The sequence below is a fragment of the Diabrotica virgifera genome, chromosome 4, assembly GCF_917563875.1.
Source record: "Diabrotica virgifera virgifera chromosome 4, PGI_DIABVI_V3a".
Classification (NCBI taxonomy): Eukaryota; Metazoa; Arthropoda; class Insecta; order Coleoptera; family Chrysomelidae; genus Diabrotica; species Diabrotica virgifera.
Window position 1 is genome coordinate 83,957,850 of NC_065446.1, and position 27,326 is coordinate 83,985,175.

Below are 27,326 nucleotides of genomic sequence, written 5' to 3' on the forward strand. Positions count from 1 at the left end.
TGGTGCACTATCTCAATCACGAACGTCGCAAAAAACCCGTTATATTTTTTATATTCACCCCTACCCCCACCCCTTTGTGGGCCACGCAGCGTTGAGCCCCTAGAGATTTTACTTAGGTACGTGATGACCTACTTATTCCCAAATTTTGGTACACTATCTCGATCATGAGCGTCATAAAAAAATAATAAAATCCGCGACTTTGACCCCTTATATCTACCCTCGGCCCCAACTCTGGTTTCCGGCCGTTGGTGAAAGTCATGTACACAACTAATTCAACATATCCCCGTATAGTTTTTCCATATTACTTATCACGCACAAAATCCGCTCCCAGCTCTTAGACTATTCTTCTTCTTTAAGTACCGTGCCCAAATTTTTAGGCGTGGGTAGCTTCCATAACAATTTGCCGATATCGTTCTCCATCTTGTGCGGCATGTAACAATTGATCTGCTGATAAGCCAGTCCATTGACGAAGGTTTCGGAGCCATGAATATTTCTTTCGACCAATTCCTCTTTTTCCGTCGATCTTTCCATTGAGTATTAACTGCAGCATCCTGTATCTGCTACCTCTCATTATATGCCCCAGATATTCAAGTTTTCTCTTTTTTATCATCTTCATTAAGTCACCTTCGCCTTGACCTACTCTGTTTAAGACTTCTCTGTTTGAAATGCGTTGAACCCAAGATATTCTGAGCATTCTACGATACGACCACATCTCAATGGCTTCTAATTTGTTCATCATGTTAACCTTCATGATCCAGGTTTCACATCCATATAGTAATACAGGATACACATAACATTTTAGGAACTTGATTCTTAGTTGTAAGTTCAGCTGAGAGTTGCTCAGAATAGATCTAAGTTTCATAAATGCTCCTCTTGCAATTACTATACGAGTTTTAATTTCTTCATCCGGATTTAGTGTCTCGCTTATCCAACATCCCAGGTATTTAAAATGGTTAACTTTTGTTATTGATTCATCATTGACAATTAGTTGCATAGGGCCGACGTCTTGTTTACTAACCACAAGTAACTTTGTCTTTGTTGCATTTATGTTAAGTCCGTTATTGGAGCATTCTCTAGTGACTCGATCTATAAGGAATTGAAGATCTTCGATATTTTCAGCCATGATCGCGGTGTCGTCTGCATATCTGATGTTGTTAATAGTTTCTCCCCCGATTCGAACTCCACATTGTCCTTCCAAGGCTTCATTAAAAATTATTTCTGAGTATACGTGAAACAAAGTTGGGGATAACACACAACCCTGTTTGACACCTCTTTGAATGCAAATTTTGTCTGTTTCTTTGCCTTCTACCAGAATAGAAGCTTCTTGATACCAATATAGATGTTGTAAAAGTCTCAGATCTTTATCGTCTATTCCAATCATTTCTAGATATTCAAACAACCTATTATGTTGAACTCTATCAAACGCCTTCTCAAAATCTATAAAGCAGACGTAAATTGGTTTCTGTACTTGAAATGATCGTTGAAGTAATGTTAACATTGAGAACAAAGCTTCCCTTGTTCCCAATCCTTCTCTGAAACCGAATTGTTTGTTTCCTATTGTCTCTTCACATTTCTGCTTGATTCTATTAAGAATTATCTTAAGAAGTAGCTTGAGTGAGTGGCTCATGAGACTAATTAGTCTAAAGTCTTTACATGATGATGTATTAGGCTTTTTTGGGAGTTAAATAAATGTAGACTCTAACCATATCTGTGGCATCATGCCAGTCTCGTATATATGGTTATAAATGTTTGTTAGTTGTGAGACATTGTCGTCATCAAGAAGTTTGAGCCAGTCTGATGGTATTTGGTCAGGGCCTGGAGATTTCCCATTTTTGCTCTGTTTGATGGCTTTCTCTACTTCCGCTTTTAAAATACTAGGACCAGTATTCGTATACTTTGTGGTGTTAAGTGGTGGCCTCGTATCCAGGAAGAGCTCTTTTATATAGTTAGTCCATTCTTCCTTTTTTTCATCCAAGTCGAGAATTATATTACCTTTGGAGTTTCTCATAAAGTGAGGAGTTCTTTTTCTCTGAGTGTAGGTAATTTCTTTAAGCTTTTTATGTATATTAAACTCGTCATGTTTTCTTTGTAGTTCTTCCATTTCACGACATCTTTGCTCCATCCAGTCCTCTTTTGCTCGCTTAACCTGGTATCTTATTTGTCGATATATCTGTCTATACCGAATCTCGTCTTTGTTTTTCCAATTTCTTCTTTGTTGAATAAGGTCTAGTATTTTATCGGTCATCCAATCCTTTTTCTTTATTAGGTCTTTTTCTGGTTTCAAAACTTCGTTTGCCATGGTGACCATGGCGGAATTCATGATATCTAGATTTTAACCGATATTTTCTTGTCCAGATCTTTCTAACTGTTTTTAATCTCACGATTTATCTTATTTCCGAACTCATCTGATATTACGGCATTTCTTAGGAGTCGAGTATTAGGTTTCTTCTGCGTTGTGGGGGCTTTTATTCTTTTTAGTTTTAGTTTGAATCCAGCACAGAGCAGATTATGGTTAGTTGCTGCGTCTGCACTTGGGTATGTTTTGCAGATGTAATACTGTTTCTAAACCTTCTATTAATGATAATGTAGTCAATTTGATTTCTGACTATTATAAATATTATATTAATGTTTAACCATGAATAAGATCTACTCAGTTAAACTTCTATCGCCGTGTAGACAGTGAAACAGCAAATTTAACATGATATTTTAAGGTTTATTTAAATCGACACGTTTAACCCGGAAAATTTACAAAGTATAAATAGGATAGTAACAAGCTCTTACTGTTAATAATAATAAAGAATGATCAATTAGTTACAATAGAAACATACTGCAGATATCATAGAACTTATCCAGAAATACAAAACTGAAAATATACAGAGTTGCAATCAGACCAGTAGTTACGTACGCGCTGAGATAATGTGCCTTACGGAAAAAGATGAAAAAAAATTGAGAATATTCGAAAGGAAAATTCTCAGACGGATTATGGGCCGATAAGAATGGACAACGGAGAAATGAGAAGAATGAACCATGAGCTAAAAGGCATATTGAAGAGAGTAGATATACAGTTGAGTCCGCGAGTCTTTACCTGTGCGTCATCATTTAAAGCATACGAAATAAGTCGATGATCAGTCGGAAATTGAAATTTACTAAACGCAACAGCAAGTGACTTACTGTCACTTTTAGTAAATGTTGCGTTTAGTAAATTTCAATTTACGACTTATCATCGACTTATTTCGTATGCTGTAAATGATGACGCACGGGTAAAGACTCGCAGACTCAACTCTAGTTAGACTTATTAAAGCACAGAGGCTGCGATGGCTGGGATACATAGAGAGAAGGAAAATGACCTACTGATTAAGAAGACCACCAGATGGAAACCTGAAACTTAAAGACCAAGGGGAAACCCAGAGAGAGATGGGATATCAAGATTTTGGAAGTGAGAAACTGGAGGGAACTATACACATATCGAAATGAGAGGAAGAAAATTGTAACGAAAGCCAAGTCATACCACAAACTTTGACAACATACAAGTCGAATGCGGAGAGATTTACCGCAATAACTGCATCAGAGAGCTCTTAGACCGGCAAAGCCGCTTTTCATTCCATCCGGAATGAAAAGCCCTGATGATAATGATGATAATAAATGTTTAGCTGCTGTAATGTAATTTAGTTGTAATATACATAAGTGAGACCCTTGGACAGTGGCTGTTGTACATAAATACAAAACATAAGCTGACATTAGGAGGTCACGAGTATTTGATAATGAATAAATATAAACACCAGTACCTTAATAGGAGGGGAATCATTGTAGTATTATTGTACGTCTAAGTGAGCTATGAATGACATTTTGAGGTCTCAGTTAATGGATCCAATGAGAGAAGCATAGTAGTCAATAAAAGAATCCTGGTCCTAGTAGAAAACAGAACATATTGGAAATACAAGAACTTTCTCACAGATGGTCTGCCCTTGACTGCCCCTTGGTTTATCTCAAATCAGGTCATTTACAGTGATTTAATAATTCCTACAGAGAATCAAGTGATGGCGAAGTGTAAGACAAATATCTAAGGTGTCTTAAAGTGCACTCCAAAAATCTTGTAATCGGTCTCCTAGGTCCTAGATAACAGTTTACCAAATGATAGACTAAAAATTCGTAGTCTTGGGTTTACCCTATAGACAATAGATAACATTTAGAATAACTTTAGATTAGTAGTGAAGTAAATAGATATAAAAAAATGAATAACTATTTTCAATTTCGTTGCAAAACGAAAACACAGCCGAACCATATTCTAGCCCAATCAGAGAGTGCTGCAAGCACCCCTACCGGTTTCGAAACTTATTAGTCTCTCATCAGGAGGCACATATGCTGCTCTCCCCGATCCAACCAAAACAAACCCCAGCGTGCAGTCCCGGATTGCAACGAACGAAATGGCATAGATGCCCTAGCGGCAACTGCTAGCAAAAAGACTAATTTTTCACTCTAATGGCATATAAAACAACATAATGCTATTCTACATCCCACCAGAATGAAAACAATGGGAACCTTCTCTGGTTACACCTCCGAGGCTTCTACAATTTGCAAGCCATACGGATGCTGAGACTAAGGAAGACGAGGGAATTCTACAATTTACAATTCACGTCCGATCTGCTCAGCGCGGTAAAGTTCCAACGAGAATGGTTCCCTTCATACTCCACACAGAGTAAATGTAAATCAAAAATGAATAACCATTTTCAATTTCGTTGCAAAACGAAAACACAGCCGAACCATATTCTAGTCCAATCAGAGAGTGCTGCAAGCACCCCTACCGGTTTCAAAACTTATTAGTCTCTCATCAGGAGGCACATATGCTGCTCTCCCCGATCCAACCAAAACAAACCCCAGCGTGCAGTCCCGGATTGCAACGAACGAAATGGCATAGATGCCCTAGCGGCAACTGCTAGCAAAAAGACTAAGTTTTCACTCTAATGGCATATAAAACAACATAATGCTGTTCTACATCCCACCAGAATGAAAACAATGGGAACCTTCTCTGGTTACACCTCCGAGGCTTCTACAATTTGCAAGCCATACGGATGCTGAGACTAAGGAAGATGAGGGAATTCTACAGTTTACAATTCACGTCCCATTTCGTTCGTTGCAATCCGGGACTGCACGCTGGGGTTTGTTTTGGTTGGATCGGGGAGAGCAGCATATGTGCCTCCTGATGAGAGACTAATAAGTTTCGAAACCGGTAGGGGTGCTTGCAGCACTCTGTGATTGGACTAGAATATGGTTCGGCTGTGTTTTCGTTTTGCAACGAAATTGAAAATGGTTATTCATTTTTGATTTACATTTACTCTGTGTGGAGTATGAATGGAACCATTCTCGTTGGAACTTTACCGCGCTGAGCAGATGGGACGTGAATTGTAAATTGTAGAATTCCCTCATCTTCCTTAGTCTCAGCATCCGTATGGCTTGCAAATTGTAAAAGCCTCGGAGGTGTAACCAGAGAAGGTTCCCATTGTTTTCATTCTGGTGGTATGTAGAATAGCATTAAGTTGTTTTATATGCCATTAGAGTGAAAACTTAGTATTTTTGCTAGCAGTTGACGCTAGGGCATCTATGCCATTTCGTTCGTTGCAATCCGGGACTGCACGCTGGGGTTTATTTTGGTTGGATCGGAGAGAGCAGCATATGTGCCTCCTGATGAGAGACTAATAAGTTTCGAAACCGGTAGGGGTGCTTGCAGCACTCTCTGATTGGACTAGAATATGGTTCGGCTGTGTTTTCGTTTTGCAACGAAATTGAAAATGGTTATTCATTTTTATTTACATTTACTCTGTCTGGAGTATGAAGGGAACCATTCTCGTTGGAACTTTACCGTGCTGAGCAGATGGGACGTGAATTGTAAATTGTAGAATTCCCTCATCTTCCTTAGTCTCAGCATCCGTATGGCTTGCAAATTGTAGAAGCCTCGGAGGTGTAACCAGAGAAGGTTCCCATTGTTTTCATTCTGGTGGGATGTAGAATAGCATTATTTTGTTTTATATGCCATTAGAGTGAACACTTAGTCTTTTTTTAAATAGATATAAGTCGTACCAGGGTTCACCCCGTTCGAAAACTAAACAACTAATAGAGTTATAGCCATTGGGCGATCACTCGATGTTAAAATTCTGTTCAACAAAAATGATTACTGAATAAACAAATGGCGTTTGAAAAAAAAAATAAAAAAAGTCGCACCGTTCTGAATACCTAACGGTAGAAGAAGAAAATGGTATCCTAAGCCCAAGAGATAAATATGTATGTGTAAATCCATCAGTTTTCTCGTTGTTCGGGATGTTGTCAATATAGTAAATTTATTTTCAATTCAAAAATAGTTTTGTGTAAATTTATAGATTTTTTAATAATTTATCATAGGTTGTTTTTATTCAGTGATGATTTTATAGCAGTCGAAATTTTGTGCACACTGTTTCAAAATAGGTACATACTTATTTTCTTATTAGAACAGTAAATTAGTAGCTGAATAATAATTTTAATATTGGTAAAATTTGTTATAAAAAAATTGTGCAATAGAGGATCAATTAAACACTTTTTGGTTACAGACTATTTATTTTTTCGTTCTAAATTTATACTAAACACTGTGACCACGTATCCAGTAAATTTTAGGGAAGGAAATACTTCTGCAACAAAAATGATAAATTATTAAAAAGTACAAGATTTGTAGCATTTTCAAAACTTACCTCAGGATTGCAGAAGTACATACATTTGGAAAGTTCAAAAGTGGCAACGCATTTATCGTTTAAGGTCTTAGCTAGAAAAATAAATAAAATAACATATTCGTCCATTTAAACGGGTTTATAAATGTGATGAAAAAGTATTAGGTAGCAGAGGATCAGATCTACACCGATCTATTTAACCCTTATCCGGGCAAGATGGGTCCAACGGGCCCGAAACACCAATAATTGTATCATAAACTGATAAAAAAAAATATTGAATTTTATGCATCACTTATGCATCACATTTTTGAAATTATTGCGTCGAAAGAATTTTGTCACGTAAAGGGCAACACGGGCCCGCCGGACCCTGTTTGTATTTATTCCTAAAGTCTAAATCTTTGTTACAGAAGTTACTCTGGCAGTCAGGTAATGTTTTTGTTGATTATATAAACGACTTTTATGATTCCGGAAATCCAATAATAAAGTCTAAACTTGTCGCAAACAATGTAAACATCTCTTTGATATGAACATCAAAGAGATGCTTACAATAGGTGTTATATCTATTTTAAATGAATTTTAAAAACTGATAATCATTGTAAGAATGCAATAATATTGTTAGGTAGGTACCTGTACATATTTTGAAATAAATAATGCATCTGCTATCAGTCGTTTGATATGGATGTTGGTGTCGACAACTAAGCTCCTAAAATTATATTGAATTACAGTGAAAGTAGATAGTGCGAATAAAATGTCCCGAAAGCAAATCCATGGTTTTTTTATTTTTATTGTTTTTTAACCTAATACTTAATAATAATTTAATTTGTCATATCAATTTGCTATTCTACTTGGGAATAAGCTAATCTTGTGGCTTGGTTCCAACTAAAATAGTAAATTGATATGACAAAGTATTAATTTGTAAAAGTAAAATAATAATATTTTTCTGACTTATCCGTTTTATTCATTTTGTAAAGATTGTTTTGTCGGTACTTTATACATGAGCTGCTAATTACCATAATATTTTCTCAGAAGGGTTTTCACACAATAATAGAGAGTTATCAAGTAACCCTACGAGAATACGGTAACGCTATTTTACTGTATACTTTACATGTTATTTATAACGTTACCGTATTCTCATAGAGTTACTTGATAACTCTCGAATGAAAGGCAACAACACCGTAATCTTTGTTCAGGGTATGCGTAAACATCAACCCCTCTTTTCGAATAAAATGGCCTGGTAGATTTAGAAAAGTTTTTATTTATTAATTGTCTTTATCTGGCTTCAAATGTTTATTACTTGTGAATAAATATTTTTTCTACAAAAGTTTTCTTGCATTTCATTATTTTGTGCAAATCCTTCAGTTAGATCGCACCCTCAAGGTAGACCGAATACTATAATAGCACCTTCTTTAATCTAGACAATTTAAATTTAACTTTAATAAAAAATCAAAAAAAAATATTAGAAATATATGGGTAAATATGAATAGTACATTCAAGAACAGTGGTGGGCCCAACGGACCCGAGTTGCCCGGTTACGTAAGTAAAATGTGTTGCCCGGATAAGGGTTAATGGATAAAAATTATTGAATATATGTAATTTCGTATGCTAACAATTTTAAATAGACTTAAACAAATCTGCAAATTGCATATTTTACATATTATGCATAAAATATGCAAACATGTAAAATTTTGCATATTTTTTATAAAAGTGTGCATAATAAAGTGCTGATAATTTAAAATTTAGGTTGTAACTATTTATATTTTTGTAACAAATAGCTTGGAAATCCCAATATTTTGTTTTATAATCTCATGGTATTCAAATTTTTGGTATCGAAAGTAGTAACTAATAAAAGATAGCGGCTTCTAGTTTTGTCCTTGAGTGTAAGGGTTCCAAAATCTGCCAGATTATATCTCTAGCTAAAAATTTTTATTTAACGGCCAATTTTACTTTTGTTGTTGAAGTCGAAAGCCCCGTAAACACGTGTCTTTGTAATTGTGAACAATTTTACTTTGAAAATGCCGAAAATAAACTGTGATAAAATTTGAAAGTGCTTCAGCTATTATAAAACCTCACTAAGAAATATCTATGAATATTTGTGGATATTTATGGATATGGGTATTTATGGATAAAGTATATTGCTCATTTTGTGGCAAAACCGTAAGTTTCTACGTATTATTTGTTATTTTATTTTAAATATTTACACGGTGGTACAAGCAAACATTTTAAAAACTGAGAATATTTTTAATAAGTCCGAAAACAAGGCTGGTTCGCAAGAAATCGATGTATTTTTTCTTTTTTCAAGCATTTTGTACATTTCTTTAGATGAAAAAATATTCAAAATACAAATAATTCAATAGTCTACTAAAAGGTCGCTATTACTTATTTCTTCAACAACTTTTATTGGCTACTGCACCAATTTTTTTCGATATTTTTAATTTAAATTTATATTTAATATTGTATTTATATTTATGATAAATATTGTAGTTGTTATGCAACTAAAAGTTACAATATTTTGATAATCCCTATATTTCTACATCGATTTTTATTTAATATTTTTAAAAGAATTTGCTGCAAAACGAAAATGAGAGACATCTTACATTTCAGTTCAGAGAGGACCATAAACGCCCTTAGGTACGTTTCACCCTTATTAAGGATCGTCGGAGGGGTACATATGGTTCCCTGTGTAAGGTATGTAGCCCTCAAAAAAAGCATTTAATAATTTGTTGTTACGACAATTCGAAATATTATAAATATATATTTATAATATATTTATTTGTTAAAATAATTAGACTTAAATATTTAATTACATAAACTTAGTTTGTAAGATACATAGGTAAATGTTAATTAATATTTTATTACATGCATATTTTATAGATAAACATGCGTATTTTTGAGTAAAGTACTGCAAATTTATGCGCAGATTTCATACCTTTTTATTTGAATATTTGCTAAGTCTAATTATAAAAAACAATCTATCAATCTAATTTTATTCTGACCAGAATTAATTAATAAACCAGCAGATATTATTTTAGATATCTGGATCATTCTAAACAAAAAAGGTCTTGGGTAATTTTTCTCTTAAGCTGATCGTTTTAGAGATATAAATAATTTAAAACTAAAAAAATATAGATGACGATTTTCAAAGTTCACAAACACAAGTAAAAAATATTATTTCTATAATCATCAAAAACCAAAATTCAAGCTCAAACCTTCTTATATCAGGTCCCGCGTGGCCCGTTAAAATGGCCCGGTCAAAACAGCCCCGTCAAAAAAGCTCCGTCAAAATAGCACAGATTCAAAATAGCCTGGTCAAAATAGCCCGTTAACAAATTAGCCCCGACAAAATAGATCGCACACAAAATAGCCCCGGCCAAGACAGCCTCGGCGAAAATACCCCCAATAAAATATTTTACCTTTTAACGAAGTACCATTTATTTTATCATCAGAATTTAATACATTCTCGACAAAAAAATGATTACAAAATATTCCAAAAATGGTAAAACTAAATAATAATTAAATAATAATAAACTACTTTTAATGGGAAAGAAGCCACAATTTTATTAAAAAATTGATTTTATTAACGTTCCGATGCCCAAGTCGTGTGTCGTTGTCAAAATACCAAATAATACTAACAAACAAAAATGTTGTTGCTTAGTAAAAAATTCTTCTAATAATTTATTTAATCTGACACATTTATATTGGCAATTCAGACATGTAATATACATTTTAAAGTAGAATACTTTAAAATGATATTGCCAATATTGATGAGTTGCGTTCCTGTAACGACTTTACTAAAAGATAGTTCATTTGATTACATGAAATCAACTCAACTCAAGAATATCCGCCGACAAAGAATCATAGGATGTGATTTGTCTTTAAAAAGACAATCAAATGCAACGGTGTGCAATTTTTCCACTTATTGTCAAAATTTTCATAAATTATTGATATTTCTGATTTTCTTTATATTGAATACAGGGTGAGTCAAAACGCAAGTACATTATTTTCTCAGTAATTTTAAATGAAACACTTTGTACTTTATATCATTATCGAAAAGAACTTTTTTTTTTTTTATTTTACAAAATAGTCGCATCAACCTCGGAGGTTATTAGCGACATATACATATACATAAGGTAATTTATTTACAAATGTTAGATTTTCTTAAATACATTGATATCTTTAAGGAATTTTACCAAGTGTTCAATTTTACAATTTTCTCCTAAGATTTCACTTGTTGATCCGATGATGTGGTTGTTCTGTCTCTGCAACTGGTATTTTGGACACTCTGCAAGTACATGCTTAACACTTAGTGGGATATTACAGTTTTCACATAAAGTGGGATTAGTGTGACCAATTATGTGTCCGTGGGTAAGTCGGGTATGTCCTAGACGAAGGCGAGTAACAATGACATGGTGAGTTCTGTTGTGAATTTGAGATTTCCACGGTTTTACAAACGTTTTCACTTCGCGAAGTTTTGAAGTTGAACTGTCCCACTGGTTTTGCCACAGATTTTTGACTTTCACTTTAATAAATGATTTTAAATCATTAAGAACTACATCTCTCACTTCACTCGCGGTTTCACTGTCTCTGGCTTGTTGGGCTGTCCGATCCGCCGCTTCATTTCCTTGGAGGCCAATGTGTGAAGGAACCCATAGGAATTGTACAATATGGTTGTTGTTTTGAATGGTAGCTAGTTCTTTTTTAATTAGGAGAGCAATTGGATGCTTCGTGTACAGTTGTTTAATGGTATGGATGGAACTGAGGGAATCGGTAATTATAAGAGCATTGGATATATTACTGGAGTTAATATGAACGAGAGATTGATAGATGGCGTATAGCTCGCCAGTATGTATACAGCTTAAGGATGGTAGTTTATACTCAAGTGTACTATTTGGAGTAATGACAGCTGCCCCAACTCCAGTAGATGTTTTAGAAGCGTCTGTATATATATGATAGGATTTAGAAAATTTTGTTAGTTTGTTGATGAAAGTATTTTTTATTAAAGAGTGTGGAGTATCGTTCTTTCTAAAGATATTTAAGGATGTATCGGATTGAGGAATGCTTAATGTCCAAGGAGGAGGAATTTCTATGAAGTTGGAATAGGTATTTGGTATCGGAATTTGTAAAGTCCTAAGGGTTTGCCTAACTCTTTCGTAGAATGGCGGTCTCATGTTCTTATTTTCAGTATATAGGTTTTTAAAACGATCAGTGAATATGTTATTTCTAGATGGATTGTTTGGATTAGAATTAGCAGCAAATGCGTATGTAAGAGTTAAGTGCATCCTTCTATATTCAAGTGATGGCTCTCCAGTTTCTGCTCGTAAACTTTCTATTGGGCTGGTCCGAAATGCTCCTGTAGCTATTCTTAATGCCGTATTTTGGATTACGTCAAGGTGGTGTAATAAGGATTCTTTCGCAGATGCATATACTATGGAACCGTAATCTATTTTAGATCTAATTAGGGTTTTATAAATATGGATTAGGCAGTTATAGTCAGCTCCATAGTTTTTATTAGAGAGAGTTTTCATAAGATTAATTCCATTTTGGCATGTTTTTTTTATTTGTAGAATGTGTTTTTTCCATGTGAGTTTCGTATCAAATATCATCCCTAAAAACCTAATGTCATCGGCATAATTCAGGATTTGGTTACATAATTTTAGTTGCGGTTTATTCGGATCACGTTTCTTTGAAAATAACAAACACTTCGATTTGCTGAGTGAAAACTGAAATCCTGTTTTCTTCGACCAGTTTTCGAGTTCATGAAGTGAGGTTTGTAAGTGACGCTGTACTGATGAGATGTTTTTTCCTGAAGATACTAATACCAGATCATCCGCATATAATCTGCCATGAACTAAGCTGGAGTTTGATGCTATAATATTATTAATGGCACTTAAAAATAACGTTGCGCTTATTACAGACCCCTGAGGGGTGCCATTTGCTTGAAGTCTTATTGAAGATGTGCAGTGATTGACTCTTACTTGAAAATTGCGTTGTTTAAGGAAATTTGAAATGAAATTAATGATATTACCTCTAATATTCCAAGTGTGTAATGATCTGATAATATCGTAACGCCATGCTGTGTCAAATGCTTTTGTAATGTCTATGAATACTGCAATAGTTTCCTGTTTGTTTGCGAAAGATTCAAGAATTTCAGATTCTAAATCAATGAGGTTATCAGTAGTAGTTCGATTTTGTCGAAATCCACTTTGCTCGTTAACCAGGAGGTGATTTTCTTCTAATATCCATAGCAATCTTTTATTAACTATTTTTTCCATGACTTTGCACATTACATTGGTGAGAGAGATGGGTCTATATGAGGAAATTTTAGTTCGTGCATTGTTAGGTTTGAGAATAGGTATAATTATTGAATCACTCCAGGAGGTTGGAAAGACATTATTTAACCATATTCGATTGAAAATTTTTAGAAGAGTACACTTTGCATTGTCTGGCAGTTTTTCCAAGAATACTAAAGGTATATTATCGGGTCCAGGAGCAGAGTTTTTTGTAGTATTAAGGGCAAAGTTAAGTTCATCTAAGGTTAAAGGGATATTGAAGGAACTGTTATCTCTATCTTCACAATCGAGCTGTTGTTTTTCTGTGATGATTTTGTGTTGTATAAACTCTTCGGAATAGTTGCTATTGCTGGAGTTTTTTTCGAAGTATGTAGCAAAAGCATCAGCTATTTCATTAGGTTTTGTTATTATGTTAGTATTATGAGTAATAAAAGGCACTTGGTAAAATTTGTTTTTTCCTGATATTTTACGAATATTGGCCCAGACTGTAGATAAAGGTGTTGTACTGTTTATATTTGAGACAAATTTCCTCCAGTTGGTTTTTCGAGCATTTTTTGTTATATATCGAGCATGTGCTCTCTGTTTTTTGTATTCAGTTGTGTTAGTTGTGTTACTATGTTTTTTCATTCTATTAAAAGATGCTTTATATTGCTTGATTGCATTTTGACATTCCGTATTCCACCATGGTAGAGGTCTGTGTTTCCTTAATATTTTAGTTTTTCCTATATGTGTTTCTGCCGCGTATGTAATAATATTCGTAAAAATGTTGAGAGTTTCATTTATATCAGTGTTTTCAAAACTAGATTCTTGTGATTCTATGCCTGTTTCTATGGCATCAGCATACTTGTACCAATTAGCGTTTTTCAGGTTCCATTTTCGGACTGGTTGGTATTCAGAGATATTGTCATCAGAAAATACAGACATTTTTATTGGGTAATGGTCGCTCCCATACAAAAAGGGTAGGGGATCCCAATTAAGAGCAGTTGAAAGAGTTGGGTCACAAATCGATAGATCGATTGCCGATGTTGTACCAGTATGTACATTAAATCTGGTTGGTCTTCCATCATTGAGAATGTTTAAATTTTCTTCAGTTAACAAGTCTTCGATTAGTCTGCCTTTGATATTAAAATTTGTTGAGCCCCACATTGGGTTGTGACTATTGAAATCTCCTACTATTAGTCTGGGCATAGGTATTTGTGAAATGAGTGCTTTTAAGTCGGTTAAGGTGATAAGTGTGTTTGGGGGAGTATAGATGCAACATATATTAATGCATTGGGAAGCTTTAACTGAGACGGCTACAGCTTCGATGTCTGTTTTTAGTGGAATCGTTTGTGCTTCAAGAGTATTTTTAACATAAATGGCCACTCCACCACTTGCTTTTTCCTGGTTGTTTCTATTTTTATAAAATGTTGAAAAATTTTTAAATGTGTGGCAATATTGGTCTTTGAAATTTGTTTCTTGGAGACAAATGATAGCGGGGGTAATATCATTAATTAAAAGTTTTAGCATTTCATAATGGGTATAAAACCCATTTATATTCCATTGTAATAAATTGAATGTTATAGTTATAATTATTGAATGTTCAGCTCCTGGGATAATTCAGTCGATGTATCCGTGTCAGGTTCTTCATCCTCGTAGTTGTCTTTTGTGAGCTGTCTCGTAATTTTTTTGTTAAGCTTTGTACATTTCAATTTTAATGAGCGTTCGGATGTATATGAATGAATTTTGGTTATGAGTTTTTTAAATCCTAGAATGTCTACTGTATATTTATTTATAACGCTGATAACATCTTTTGTTCCATGAGCGTTTTCAAATAAATCAACTGTTTCCTCAAAAGTTAATATTTGCTTTTCGGAATTGAATAATTCTTTAATTGGTTGCATTAGCGTTTCTAATGGTATTGTTGATATTTTTGTTTTTATTCTTTTTTGTTTCTGAGTTGGCTTTGAAAATACATCGTCACTAGCTGATGTCTCAATCGGGGGTGATATTGCTTCAGATACAGTTCGTTTGGAGGATGATTTAGATGTGTTTTCTTCGTTGGATACGCTAAAATCTTTTGGTGCTGGATTCTCTTTATTTTCATTAACCGAGCAAGAATTATTGCTTAGACTGGAAGATGAAGGCTGGTTAGTTATGACTATGTGAGGTGAGGGGGCTGATGAGGTGGATATATTTGGTTTGGATATCACTGGCATTGTATTATCTGTAGTTGATGTATCAAGAGGTGTTAGGTTGGTTGTAGATAATATTGTTGTTAGTGGCGTTGAATTATTTGATATGTTTGTAGAAGTGCATGTTGTTGAAGGTGTAATAGCAGTCGTTTCTGTTGAAGTTACTGTACTAGGTTCGTTTCTGTTTGAAAGTGTAGCAGTTGGGACAGCTGTTTCTGAGTGATTTACATTTACTGAGCAACTACTGGAAATATGGCCATGTTGTTTGCAAATGAAACATAAGTTGTCTAATGTCAAAAAAATTCGATTTGTAGTATCTTCATGAGTTATTAAAATGGTATCGGGAATTGGACCTGTGGGTGGAGATACGTAAATATGTCGACGGAAACTGAGTACATGTTTGTATTCAGGATTGTTGGTTCCTATTCGCAAAAATGACATTGATGAAGTTGGTTTTAGCCCTAAGAGCAGTAGTTCGTTTTCTATTACCTTATGCGGGATAGTGGGAGAAACATTGGATATTAGGAGTCTTTCACTTGGAGTAATTAGTCTACGGACTTGAATTTGTGTATTGTTTACAGTGATGAAACCTCTACTGATTGAAAAAAATTCATCTACGACTTGTTTGGTTGAGAAATAGATACAGATACGATTGTTGGTGATTCTTGATGAAAAAATAATGTGTTTTGGACTAACTAAAGCTCCTACCGCTAACAAGTATTCTTCTAATTTAACATCGTTGAGAGAATTAAAAACTACTGCTTGTAGCTTTGATGGATAGATTGTTTCTTTTTGTCTACTAGCTGCAGCAGAGTAAGATAAAGGTTTTTGTGATGTGGATTGCGATAATGATTCATCGCTATTATTAGTGACGTCGAATTCCATTTCTCAACACCATTTGATTTTCCTAAGTACGGACCTGTTCCGCTTCGGATTTTGGTAATTGTCTTTAAAGACAAAAAATTGGTATCGATCAATGACTGGCGTTGTTTATTGACGGTTTTATGAAATTCTTTGGTTATGAAATACTTATTAATAGAAAAATATGTACTCACAGAAAATGTTTTTCTATACACACTTAACTAACACTATTATACTTGATGTTAACGTAGTGTAAGAATACTATGATTGGTTTTTGTAAGTTAAATTTACTATTTGTCAGGATCGATCAAAAAGCATGTGTGCTTATTCGATATCAGTGCCGGACTCCTCGAAAAGAACTATTACCGTAGCTTAATAATTTATATATAACATTCCCTATGTCTACATTTATTAGTTTTTGAGATATTTTCATTTTTCAGAGCAAATTATTAATCTAAAATTAGTCTAAATTATTAGACTTTATTAGTCTAAATCTTTCCAAGTTTTAGGTAAACCATGACTGAATTATCTAAAACTGACAATTTACGATTACTGATTATCAATCTCTAATCAAAGTTGGCTACAATCTTTGTCATTAACTTTTATTGCTATCTATTACTATAACGGATCTACGAAGCTTTTTACCACTAATCAATCACCCTGAATGGATAAATCAATTTTTTTTTTTTTTTTTTTGACTGATATCGAATAAGCACACATGCTTTTTGATCGATCCTGACAAATAGTAAATTTAACTTACAAAAACCAATCATAGTATTCTTACACTACGTTAACATAAAGTATAATAGTGTTAGTTAAGTGTGTATAGAAAAACATTTTCTGTGAGTACATATTTTTCTATTAATAAGTATTTCATAACCAAAGAATTTTATAAAACCGTCAATAAACAACACCAGTCATTAATCGACACCAATTTTTTGTCTTTAAAGACAATTACCAAAATCCGAAGCGGAACAGGTCCGTACTTAGGAAAATCAAATGTTGTTGAGAAATGGAATTCGACGTCACTAATAATAGCGATGAATCATTATCGCAATCCACATCACAAAAACCTTTATCTTACTCTGCTGCAGCTAGTAGACAAAAAGAAACAATCTATCCATCCAAGCTACAAGCAGTAGTTTTTAATTCTCTCAACGATGTTAAATTAGAGGAATACTTGTTAGCGGTAGGAGCTTTAGTTAGTCCAAAACACATTATTTTTTCGTCAAGAATCACCAACAATCGTATCTGTATCTATTTCTCAACCAAACAAGTCGTAGATGAATTTTTTTCAAACAGTAGAGGTTTCATCACTGTAAACAATACACAAATTCAAGTCCGTAGACTAATTACTCCAAGTGAAAGACTCCTAATATCCAATGTTTCTCCCACTATCCCGCATAAGGTAACAGAAAACGAACTACTGCTCTTAGGGCTAAAACCAACTTCATCAATGTCATTTTTGCGAATAGGAACCAACAATCCTAAATACAAACATGTACTCAGTTTCCGTCGACATATTTACGTATCTCCACCCACAGGTCCAATTCCCGATACCATTTTAATAACTCATGAAGATACTACAAATCGAATTTTTTTGACATTAGACAACTTATGTTTCATTTGCAAACAACATGGCCATATTTCCAGTAGTTGCTCAGTAAATGTAAATCACTCAGAAACAGCTGTCCCAACTGCTACACTTTCAAACAGAAACGAACCTAGTACAGTAACTTCAACAGAAACGACTGCTTTTACACCTTCAACAACATGCACTTCTACAAACATATCAAATAATTCAACGCCACTAACAAAAATATTATCTACAACCAACCTAACACCTCTTGATACATCAACTACAGATAATACAATGCCAGTGATATCTAAACCAAATATATCCACCTCATCAGCCCCCTCACCTCACATAGTCATAACTAACCAGCCTTCATCTTCCAGTCTAAGCAATAATTCTTGCTCGGTTAATGAAAATAAAGAGAATCCAGCACTAAAAGAATTTAGCGTATCCAACGAAGAAAATACATCTAAATCATCCTCCAAACGAACTGTATCTGAAGCAATATCACCCCCGATTGAGACATCAGCTAGTGACGATGTATTTTCAAAGCCAACTCAGAAACAAAAAAGAATAAAAACAAAAATATCAACAATACCATTAGAAACGCTAATGCAACCAATTAAAGAATTATTCAATTCCGAAAAGCAAATATTAACTTTTGAGGAAACAGTTGATTTATTTGAAAACGCTCATGGAACAAAAGATGTTATCAGCGTTGTAAATAAATATACAGTAGACATTCTAGGATTTAAAAAACTCATAACCAAAATTCATTCATATACATCCGAACGCTCATTAAAATTGAAATGTACAAAGCTTAACAAAAAAATTACGAGACAGCTCACAAAAGACAACTACGAGGATGAAGAACCTGACACGGATACATCGACTGAATTATCCCAGGAGCTGAACATTCAATAATTATAACTATAACATTCAACAAACTAACAAATTTTCTAAATCCTATCATATATATACAGACGCTTCTAAAACATCTACTGGAGTTGGGGCAGCTGTCATTACTCCAAATAGTACACTTGAGTATAAACTACCATCCTTAAGCTGTATACATACTGGCGAGCTATACGCCATCTATCAATCTCTCGTTCATATTAACTCCAGTAATATATCCAATGTTCTTATAATTACCGATTCCCTCAGTTCCATCCATACCATTAACCAACTGTACACGAAGCATCCAATTGCTTTCCTAATTAAAAAAGAACTAGCTACCATTCAAAACAACAACCATATTGTACAATTCCTATGGGTTCCTTCACACATTGGCCTCCAAGGAAATGAAGCGGCGGATCGGACAGCCCAACAAGCCAGGGACAGTGAAACCGCGAGTGAAGTGAGAGATGTAGTTCTTAATGATTTAAAATCATTTATTAAAGTGAAAGTCAAAAATCTGTGGCAAAACCAGTGGGACAGTTCAACTTCAAAACTTCGCGAAGTGAAAACGTTTGAAAAACCGTGGAAATCTCAAATTCACAACAGAACTCACCATGACATTGTTACTCGCCTTCGTTTAGGACATACCCGACTTACCCACGGATACATAATTGATCACACTAATCCCACTTTATGTGAAAACTGTAATATCCCACTAAGTGTTAAGCATGTACTTGCAGAGTGTCCAAAATACCAGTTGCAGAGACAGAACAACCACATCATCGGATCAACAAGTGAAATCTTAGGAGAAAATTGTAAAATTGAACACTTGGTAAAATTCCTTAAAGATATCAATGTATTTAACAAAATCTAACATCTGTAAATAAATTACCTTATGTATATGTATATGTCGCTAATAACCTCCGAGGTTGATGCGACTATTTTGTAAAATAAAAAAAAAAAAATTTTTTTTTTTTTATTTCAAACTATTCTAAAAATGTGGTTAATGCAATGATATTTTAAAGTACGTTAATAAATCGATATCTACAAATTGATGGTGGGTCAGTGGCATTAGACTGCAGACCGAGAGTTCCCTACTTCGAACACGGCTGTTGCGTATCTTTCTTTAATTTTTTTTTTAATAAATAATTAAATGTTGATTTACTTAAAATTCGTATTTTATAAGTTAATTATTATACAGGGTGTTTCATTGGGAAACGGAAATACTTTAATGGTGAATAGAGGTCACCGAGCCGGTTCTAGATTTAGTAAATTTTTTGCCCTACCGACTTTTATAACCGAGTTACAGGGTGTTTTATCGATTTTGCCCATTTGCTTCCTAAGCCATAACTTTAGAACCACCCTGTATATTTTTTTTTGATATTTGGTACACATATGTCCCATTCAAAACCCAAACGACCGACATACTAACCATAAGAAAAATCCAGGTCCGGATTAACAAAAAATTATAAAGTAATTGTGACCTTAAAACAACACCCTGTATATTGAAATTTTGAAAATCTTTTTGCCTATTTGAAAAGAGCACAAAAAATAAAGTTTGATAGTTCGCTTCAATTTTTCGGCCAGACAATTTTATGACTTTCATTTTGAAATTATATTGAATTTTTTAAGAACTTTGACATTAAAAAGCAGATATTATTAACTTTTAGTTATAAATTATTAAAGTTAATGAGTAAATACTCATTCTAAAAATAATCAATACTTATTTACCACACTGGAACGACCAAATTACTAATGACAAGAAAAATCCAGGTCCGGATTAAGAAAAAAATACAAAGTAATTTTGACCTTGAGCCAACACCCTGTATATTGGAATTTTAAAAACTTGTCTGCGCATTTTAAAAGAGCATGAAAAACTGTGATTAAAGGCTTATTTTAATTTTTCGCCGTTGATTTAATTACATCAATTTTGAAATTATATTGAAATTTTAAAGAACTGAGATTAAAAACCAGGTATTGTTACCTTTTAATAATAATTTAATGTTAATGAATCAATATTTATTTTAAAAATGCTTAATACTTATTTACTACGCTGGCTTCATAGATTCTCTGGATTTGTAGCTATATGCACATCATTAAAAATTAGAATTGCGAGAATTGGGATATTTTAATGATTTAGTAAAGAATTAAAAAAATTGCTATATCTAATAAAACAAAGATTCGTTTAAACCATTCAACAATTTAACATAAATTAAAAATATTTGAACTATAACAGTTGCTCAAAATGTCCGCCATTTTGATCAATGCATTGCTTTGCTCGTTTTAAAATATTTCGAATCGATTTTCTAAGTACATTGGGATTGTTCTTCATTTTTCTGGTAGCTTCTTGTGACCTTAACAGAATTAATCAATATGATTTCAAAATTGCCGTAATTAAATTATTTGCGCAAAAATTTGACATGCACCTTTTAACGCAGTTTTTTATGCTCTTTTAAAATACACAAACAAATTTTCAAAATTTCAATATACAGGGTGTTGTTTCAAGGTCACAATTACTTTATATTTTTTTCTTAATCCGAACCTGGATTTTTCTTGTCATTAGTAATTGGGTCGTTCCAATGTGGTAAATAAGTATTGATTATTATTAAAATTAGTATTTATTCATTAACTTTAATAATTTATAACTAAAAGTTAATAATATCTAAAAAAACTCTAACAAGAAGTAAAACCACTTCTATGTAAATTGGTATATTTATTAAAACTTAAAAATCCCAATGGATTGAATAAAATATGTCCAATTCAGAACGTTTTCAGACCTACCGGTCCATCATCAGTGAATCTACAATAAAATAAGTAATCCCACCATTAGAATCGAAAGATCGTTGAAATTTTTAAAAAGCTAAAAATGTGGTTAGATTACTTACGTGCATACTTGCTAAATAGCCCCAGAACCAAACAATGGTTGAATTTAAAATTCGATTTACATTATTTAAAAATAATATTCAACAGGCTAAACGCCGATGTTACAGGATATTGCCTATGGGAACATGGTGAAACCCTACCAAAACCTCAATCAGCCATCTTAGGCCAACTTTGACTATAAAGTGACACTAGTGTGTATGGAACTGTTTGAAGTGACATTGACAGTAGAGAAAAAGGTAGTTGATTTTAAAGTTAATTAACCAATAGGTCATGACCCACAACAAATGATAAAAATTTTAATATCTGAAAATGTCTAACATTTCAAATCTATTGGTTATTGAAAAGAACTTGTGATATACAAAATTAATTTAGAATATAAGATTATTTATATTGACTGTATACCATAACATTAGATTGATCAAATTGATAGAAAGAAAGTTGAGCTGCTGTCAATAATGATAAAAAGATAAAAATAGATGAAGGTGAGAGAAGAGAAAGAATCAGTATTAGTTGGATTGTTATTGTACAAAATGAATAAATTGGTAGGCAATTTAATCTAGTCTATATTGTATTGGTGGTTGTATATGTAAAAGGAAAATATTGTTATTTAAAAAATAAATGTAAATTTTTGTAAATAATGGATTTGAGTTAGGAAACAGTCAAATAATTAAAAGTGTGTAATATGTGAATGAAAAAGAATTGTAATTATTATGAGATGTTTAATTTTTAATTTTATTTCAAAAGTTTTGAGAGAATTCTTGTGACAAAGTGAGGGTATGTGAAGTTAGAGATAAAGAAAAGTATGATTATAGCTGTTAAGTCCAGTTGATACACGAATGAAATTAAAATGAAAATAATATTGAAAGTGTACTGAATAAAATAAAACCAAAGTAAGAAAAAGAATATTGATATAATTTAATTGTAATGATAATGGATCTGAATGTCAGAACTGAAATTAAGTGATGTGATGTTAGTTGGAGAGGTAAAAATTTTCTTGGAAAAGTCAAAGACAAAAAGTAGAGGGCTGTGGTGTAGGGTATAAAGACAAGAATTTTAAGGGAAAGAGAGGGATAAAGAAAAGATAAGGTGTGGAATTAAACTGAACGAAGTAATGAAATGAAAAAGAAGTAAAAAGATAGTAGGGTGAATTAATGAGGTGATGGTTAATAGGGTTCAGTAGTTAATAATGTTAGTCGGGTAAAGGAGTTTGAAACAGTGAAGGATAGAGGAAATTTTGAAAAAGAAGGGAGAGAAAGTTGAAAGAGAAAGAATAGGATAAAAAGAGGAAGTTGAAAAATAGGAATTATGAGAATAATTGGCGGTGAATGGGGACAAAGTTGCGGTTAAGGGATGTTTGTCTATTGACACAGTTGGGACTCTTCTTCATGTCCTTGCCAATCTCCAAATCTTCGTATAATTCTAAACGGAGTGTATTGTTTTGTTGAATATTGTGTATCAACTGGACACCTTCAGGAATCTTAAGTTCATGTTTATTGACTTTTAAATGGTGTGAAAAGGCAGAAGTGGTATCTCTCTTGCTGTGTTCAGCAGATCGGGTAGAAAGGGATCTGTAAGTTCTGCCGATGTAGGTGGCATCACAATCTGAACAAGAGAGTCTGTATACCCCACTCCGGTTCATATAATGGATAGGATCTTTGGTATTAGTTAAACTTTTGCTGAGAGTGTTATTAACTTTGAAAGATATTTTTATGTTGTCACAAGAATTGGAAATGATATGTTTGACTCTTTCAGATAATTTGGAGTTATTGAATGGTAAGGAGGCATAGATGGGAGTAGTTGTGGATGATGTAGAGAAAGCGGATTGTTGTAGTAATTTGAGTTCTCTTTTTTGTTGAAGTTTAGTGATGATGTCTGGGTCATAACCATTGTTGACTGCAATCTGTTTGATAATATTCAACTCATTGTTGAATTCAGTTACGGATAAAGCAATAGAGTTTAATCTATGTATAAAACTGCGAAAAGCTGAGAGTTTATATGATAAAGGGTGATTAGAAGTAGAATGGATAACATGATCTGTCTGTGCTGGTTTACGGTAGATACCAAAGTTGAAGTGGTCATGTAGTCTAGTAATAGATAAATCCAGAAAGTTAATGGAGTTAGAAGATTCTAGTTCCATGGTAAAGGTGATATTAGGATGGATTTGATTAATTTTGTGAAGTAAGTTGTGAGCTGAACCAGAGTTACCACAAATGAGGACTAAAATGTCATCAACATAACGGAACCAGTGTAAGATCTCTGGATTTTTTATGATATAGTTGGATTCTAAGTGATCCATAAAAACATCAGCTAAGAAAGGGGATAAGCAACTACCCATTGCTAAACCGTCAGGTTGTTGATAAAAGTTGTTATTAAAAACAAAGTAATCTTGAGATAGACAAATTTTGAGAATGTTTATAATAGACGAAGTGGTGGTGGAAGTGACAGAATTATTTAAGAGGAGTGAATTAACCAGACTAATCGATTCATTTTTTGGTACTGAAGTAAATAAATTGCTAACATCAAAAGAAAACATAACAATATTTGGATTAAGATTGACAAGTTGAAGTTTTTCAACTAATTGGCGAGAATTCAAAACAGTAAACTGTGGGGTAAAATTGATAAAGTTTTTAATGGTGTTAAGAATGAATTTAGATAAAATAGAAACTGGAGTGTTAATGAAGCTGACAACGGGACGAATAGGAATGTCAACTTTGTGTATCTTTGGTAAACCGTATAACCTGGGGGTGAGTGGATTTGATGGAATTTTAGTATATGGTGCTTTAAATTCAGAAAAGAATTCAGTAAATTGCTTTAAGTTGGTTTTCATCTTCGAAACAAAAGATTTAGAGGGATCAACGGGAAGAGAAGTAAATTTATTGTTGTCTAGGAAAGAGATGACTTTGTCAATGTATAATTGTTGGTCTAAAATAACAAGGCAGTTACCCTTATCTGCTTTGCTGAAGATGAGATGGTGGTTTTGGATCTTATTTTTGATAGATTTGAGTGTGGAGAGAAGGGATTTGGACTTATTATATGAGAAATTGGGAAAAGAGAGAGATGAAGAAGTTTGTGTAGAAGTAGAAGGGAAACTGATGTTGGTAAGAGAAGAGTTATTGTTGGAAAGAAGTTTCGTTTTGACAACGTTTCTTACCAACATCAGTTCCCCTTCTACTTCTACACAAACTTCTTCATCTCTCTCTTTTCCCAATTTCTCATATAATAAATCTAAATCCCTTCTCTCCACACTCAAATCTATCAAAAATAAGATCCAAAACCACCACCTCATCTTCAGCAAAGCAGATAAGGGTAACTGCCTTGTTATTTTAGACCAACAATTATACATTGACAAAGTCACCTCTTTCCTAGACAACAATAACTTTACTTCTCTTCCCGTTGATCCCTCTAAATCTTTTGTTTCGAAGATGAAAACCAACTTAAAGCAATTTACTGAATTCTTTTCTGAATTTGAAACACCATATACTAAAATTCCATCAAATCCACTCACCCCCAGGTTATACGGTTTACCAAAGATACACAAAGTTGACATTCCTAGTCGTCCCGTTGTCAGCTTCATTAACACTCCAGTCTCTATTTTATCTAAATTCATTCTTAACACCATTAAAAACTTTATCAACTTTACCCCACAGTTTACTGTTTTGAATTCTCGCCAATTAGTTGAAAAACTTCAACTTGTCAATCTTAATCCAAATATTGTTATGCTTTCTTTTGATGTTAGCAATTTATTTACTTCAGTACCAAAAAATGAATCGATTAGTCTGGTTAATTCACTCCTCTTAAATAATTCTGTCACTTCCACCACCACTTCGTCTATTATAAACATTCTCAAAATTTGTCTATCTCAAGATTACTTTGTTTTTAATAACAACTTTTATCAACAACCTGACGGTTTAGCAATGGGTAGTTGCTTATCCCCTTTCTTAGCTGATGTTTTTATGGATCACTTAGAATCCAACTATATCATAAAAAATCCAGAGATCTTACACTGGTTCCGTTATGTTGATGATATTTTAGTCCCCATTTGTGGTAACTCTGATTCAGCTCACAACTTACTTCACAAAATTAATCAAATCCATCCTAATATCACCTTTACCATGGAACTAGAATCTTCTAACTCCATTAACTTTCTGGATTTATCTATTACCAGACTACATGACCACTTCAACTTTGGTATCTACCGTAAACCAACACAGACAGATCATGTTATCCATTCTACTTCTAATCACCCTTTATCATATAAACTCTCAGCTTTTCGCAATTTTATACATAGATTAAACTCTATTCCTTTATCCGTAACTGAATTCAACAATGAGTTGAATATTATCAAACAGATTGCAGTCAACAATGGTTATGACCCAGACATCATCACTAAACTTCAACAAAAAAGAGAACTCAAATTACTACAACAATCCGCTTTCTCTACATCATCCACAACTACTCCCATCTATGCCTCCTTACCATTCAATAACTCCAAATTATCTGAAAGAGTCAAACATATCATTTCCAATTCTTGTGACAACATAAAAATATCTTTCAAAGTTAATAACACTCTCAGCAAAAGTTTAACTAATACCAAAGATCCTATCCATTATATGAACCGGAGTGGGGTATACAGACTCTCTTGTTCAGATTGTGATGCCACCTACATCGGCAGAACTTACAGATCCCTTTCTTCCCGATCTGCTGAACACAGCAAGAGAGATACCACTTCTGCCTTTTCACACCATTTAAAAGTCAATAAACATGAACTTAAGATTCCTGAAGGTGTCCAGTTGATACACAATATTCAACAAAACAATACACTCCGTTTAGACTTATACGAAGATTTGGAGATTGGCAAGGACATGAAGAAGAGTCCCAACTGTGTCAATAGACAAACATCCCTTAACCGCAACTTTGTCCCCATTCACCGCCAATTATTCTCATAATTCCTATTTTTCAACTTCCTCTTTTTATCCTATTCTTTCTCTTTCAACTTTCTCTCCCTTCTTTTTCAAAATTTCCTCTATCCTTCACTGTTTCAAACTCCTTTACCCGACTAACATTATTAACAACTGAACCCTATTAACCATCACCTCATTAATTCACCCTACTATCTTTTTACTTCTTTCTCATTTCATTACTTCGTTCAGTTTAATTCCACACCTTATCTTTTCTTTTTCCCTCTGTTTCCCTTAAAATTCTTTTCTTTATACCCTACACCACAGCCCTCTACTTTTTGTCTTTGACTTTTCCAAGAAAATTTTTACCTCTCCAACTAACATCACATCACTTAATTTCAGTTCTGACATTCAGATCCATTATAATTACAATTAAATTATATCAATATTCTTTTTCTTACTTTGGTTTTATTTTATTCAGTACACTTTCAATATTATTTTCATTTTAATTTCATTCGTGTATCAACTGGACTTAACAGCTATAATCATACTTTTCTTTATCTCTAACTTCACATACCCTCACTTTGTCACAAGAATTCTCTCAAAACTTTTGAAATAAAATTAAAAATAAAACATCTCATAATAATTACAATTCTTTTTCATTCACATATTACACACTTTTAATTATTTGACTGTTTCCTAACTCAAATCCATTATTTACAAAAATTTACATTTATTTTTTAAATAACAATATTTTCCTTTTACATATACAACCACCAATACAATATAGACTAGATTAAATTGCCTACCAATTTATTCATTTTGTACAATAACAATCCAACTAATACTGATTCTTTCTCTTCTCTCACCTTCATCTATTTTTACCTTTTTATCATTATTGACAGCAGCTCAACTTTCTTTCTATCAATTTGATCAATCTAATGTTATGGTATACAGTCAATATAAATAATCTTATATTCTAAATTAATTTTGTATATCACAAGTTCTTTTCAATAACCAATAGATTTGAAATGTTAGACATTTTCAGATATTAAAAT

At 33.3% G+C, this 27,326-nt stretch overlaps 1 protein-coding gene across 1 annotated transcript in view; it reads right to left on the reverse strand.

Annotated features, from left to right (window-relative positions):
* Positions 1 to 6,565: 6,565 nt before the first annotated feature.
* The window catches only part of LOC114330727 (general odorant-binding protein 19a-like), a 40,921-nt gene continuing 20,160 nt past the window's right edge, over positions 6,566 to 27,326 (reverse strand). The window contains exons 6-7 of the mRNA XM_028280143.2: positions 6,717 to 6,787; positions 6,566 to 6,656 (exon numbers count right to left, since the gene is read on the reverse strand). Of these exons, the coding sequence (XP_028135944.2) occupies positions 6,639 to 6,656; positions 6,717 to 6,787 (89 nt within the window). The 3' untranslated portion in view covers positions 6,566 to 6,638. The remainder of the gene's footprint in view (positions 6,657 to 6,716; positions 6,788 to 27,326) is intronic.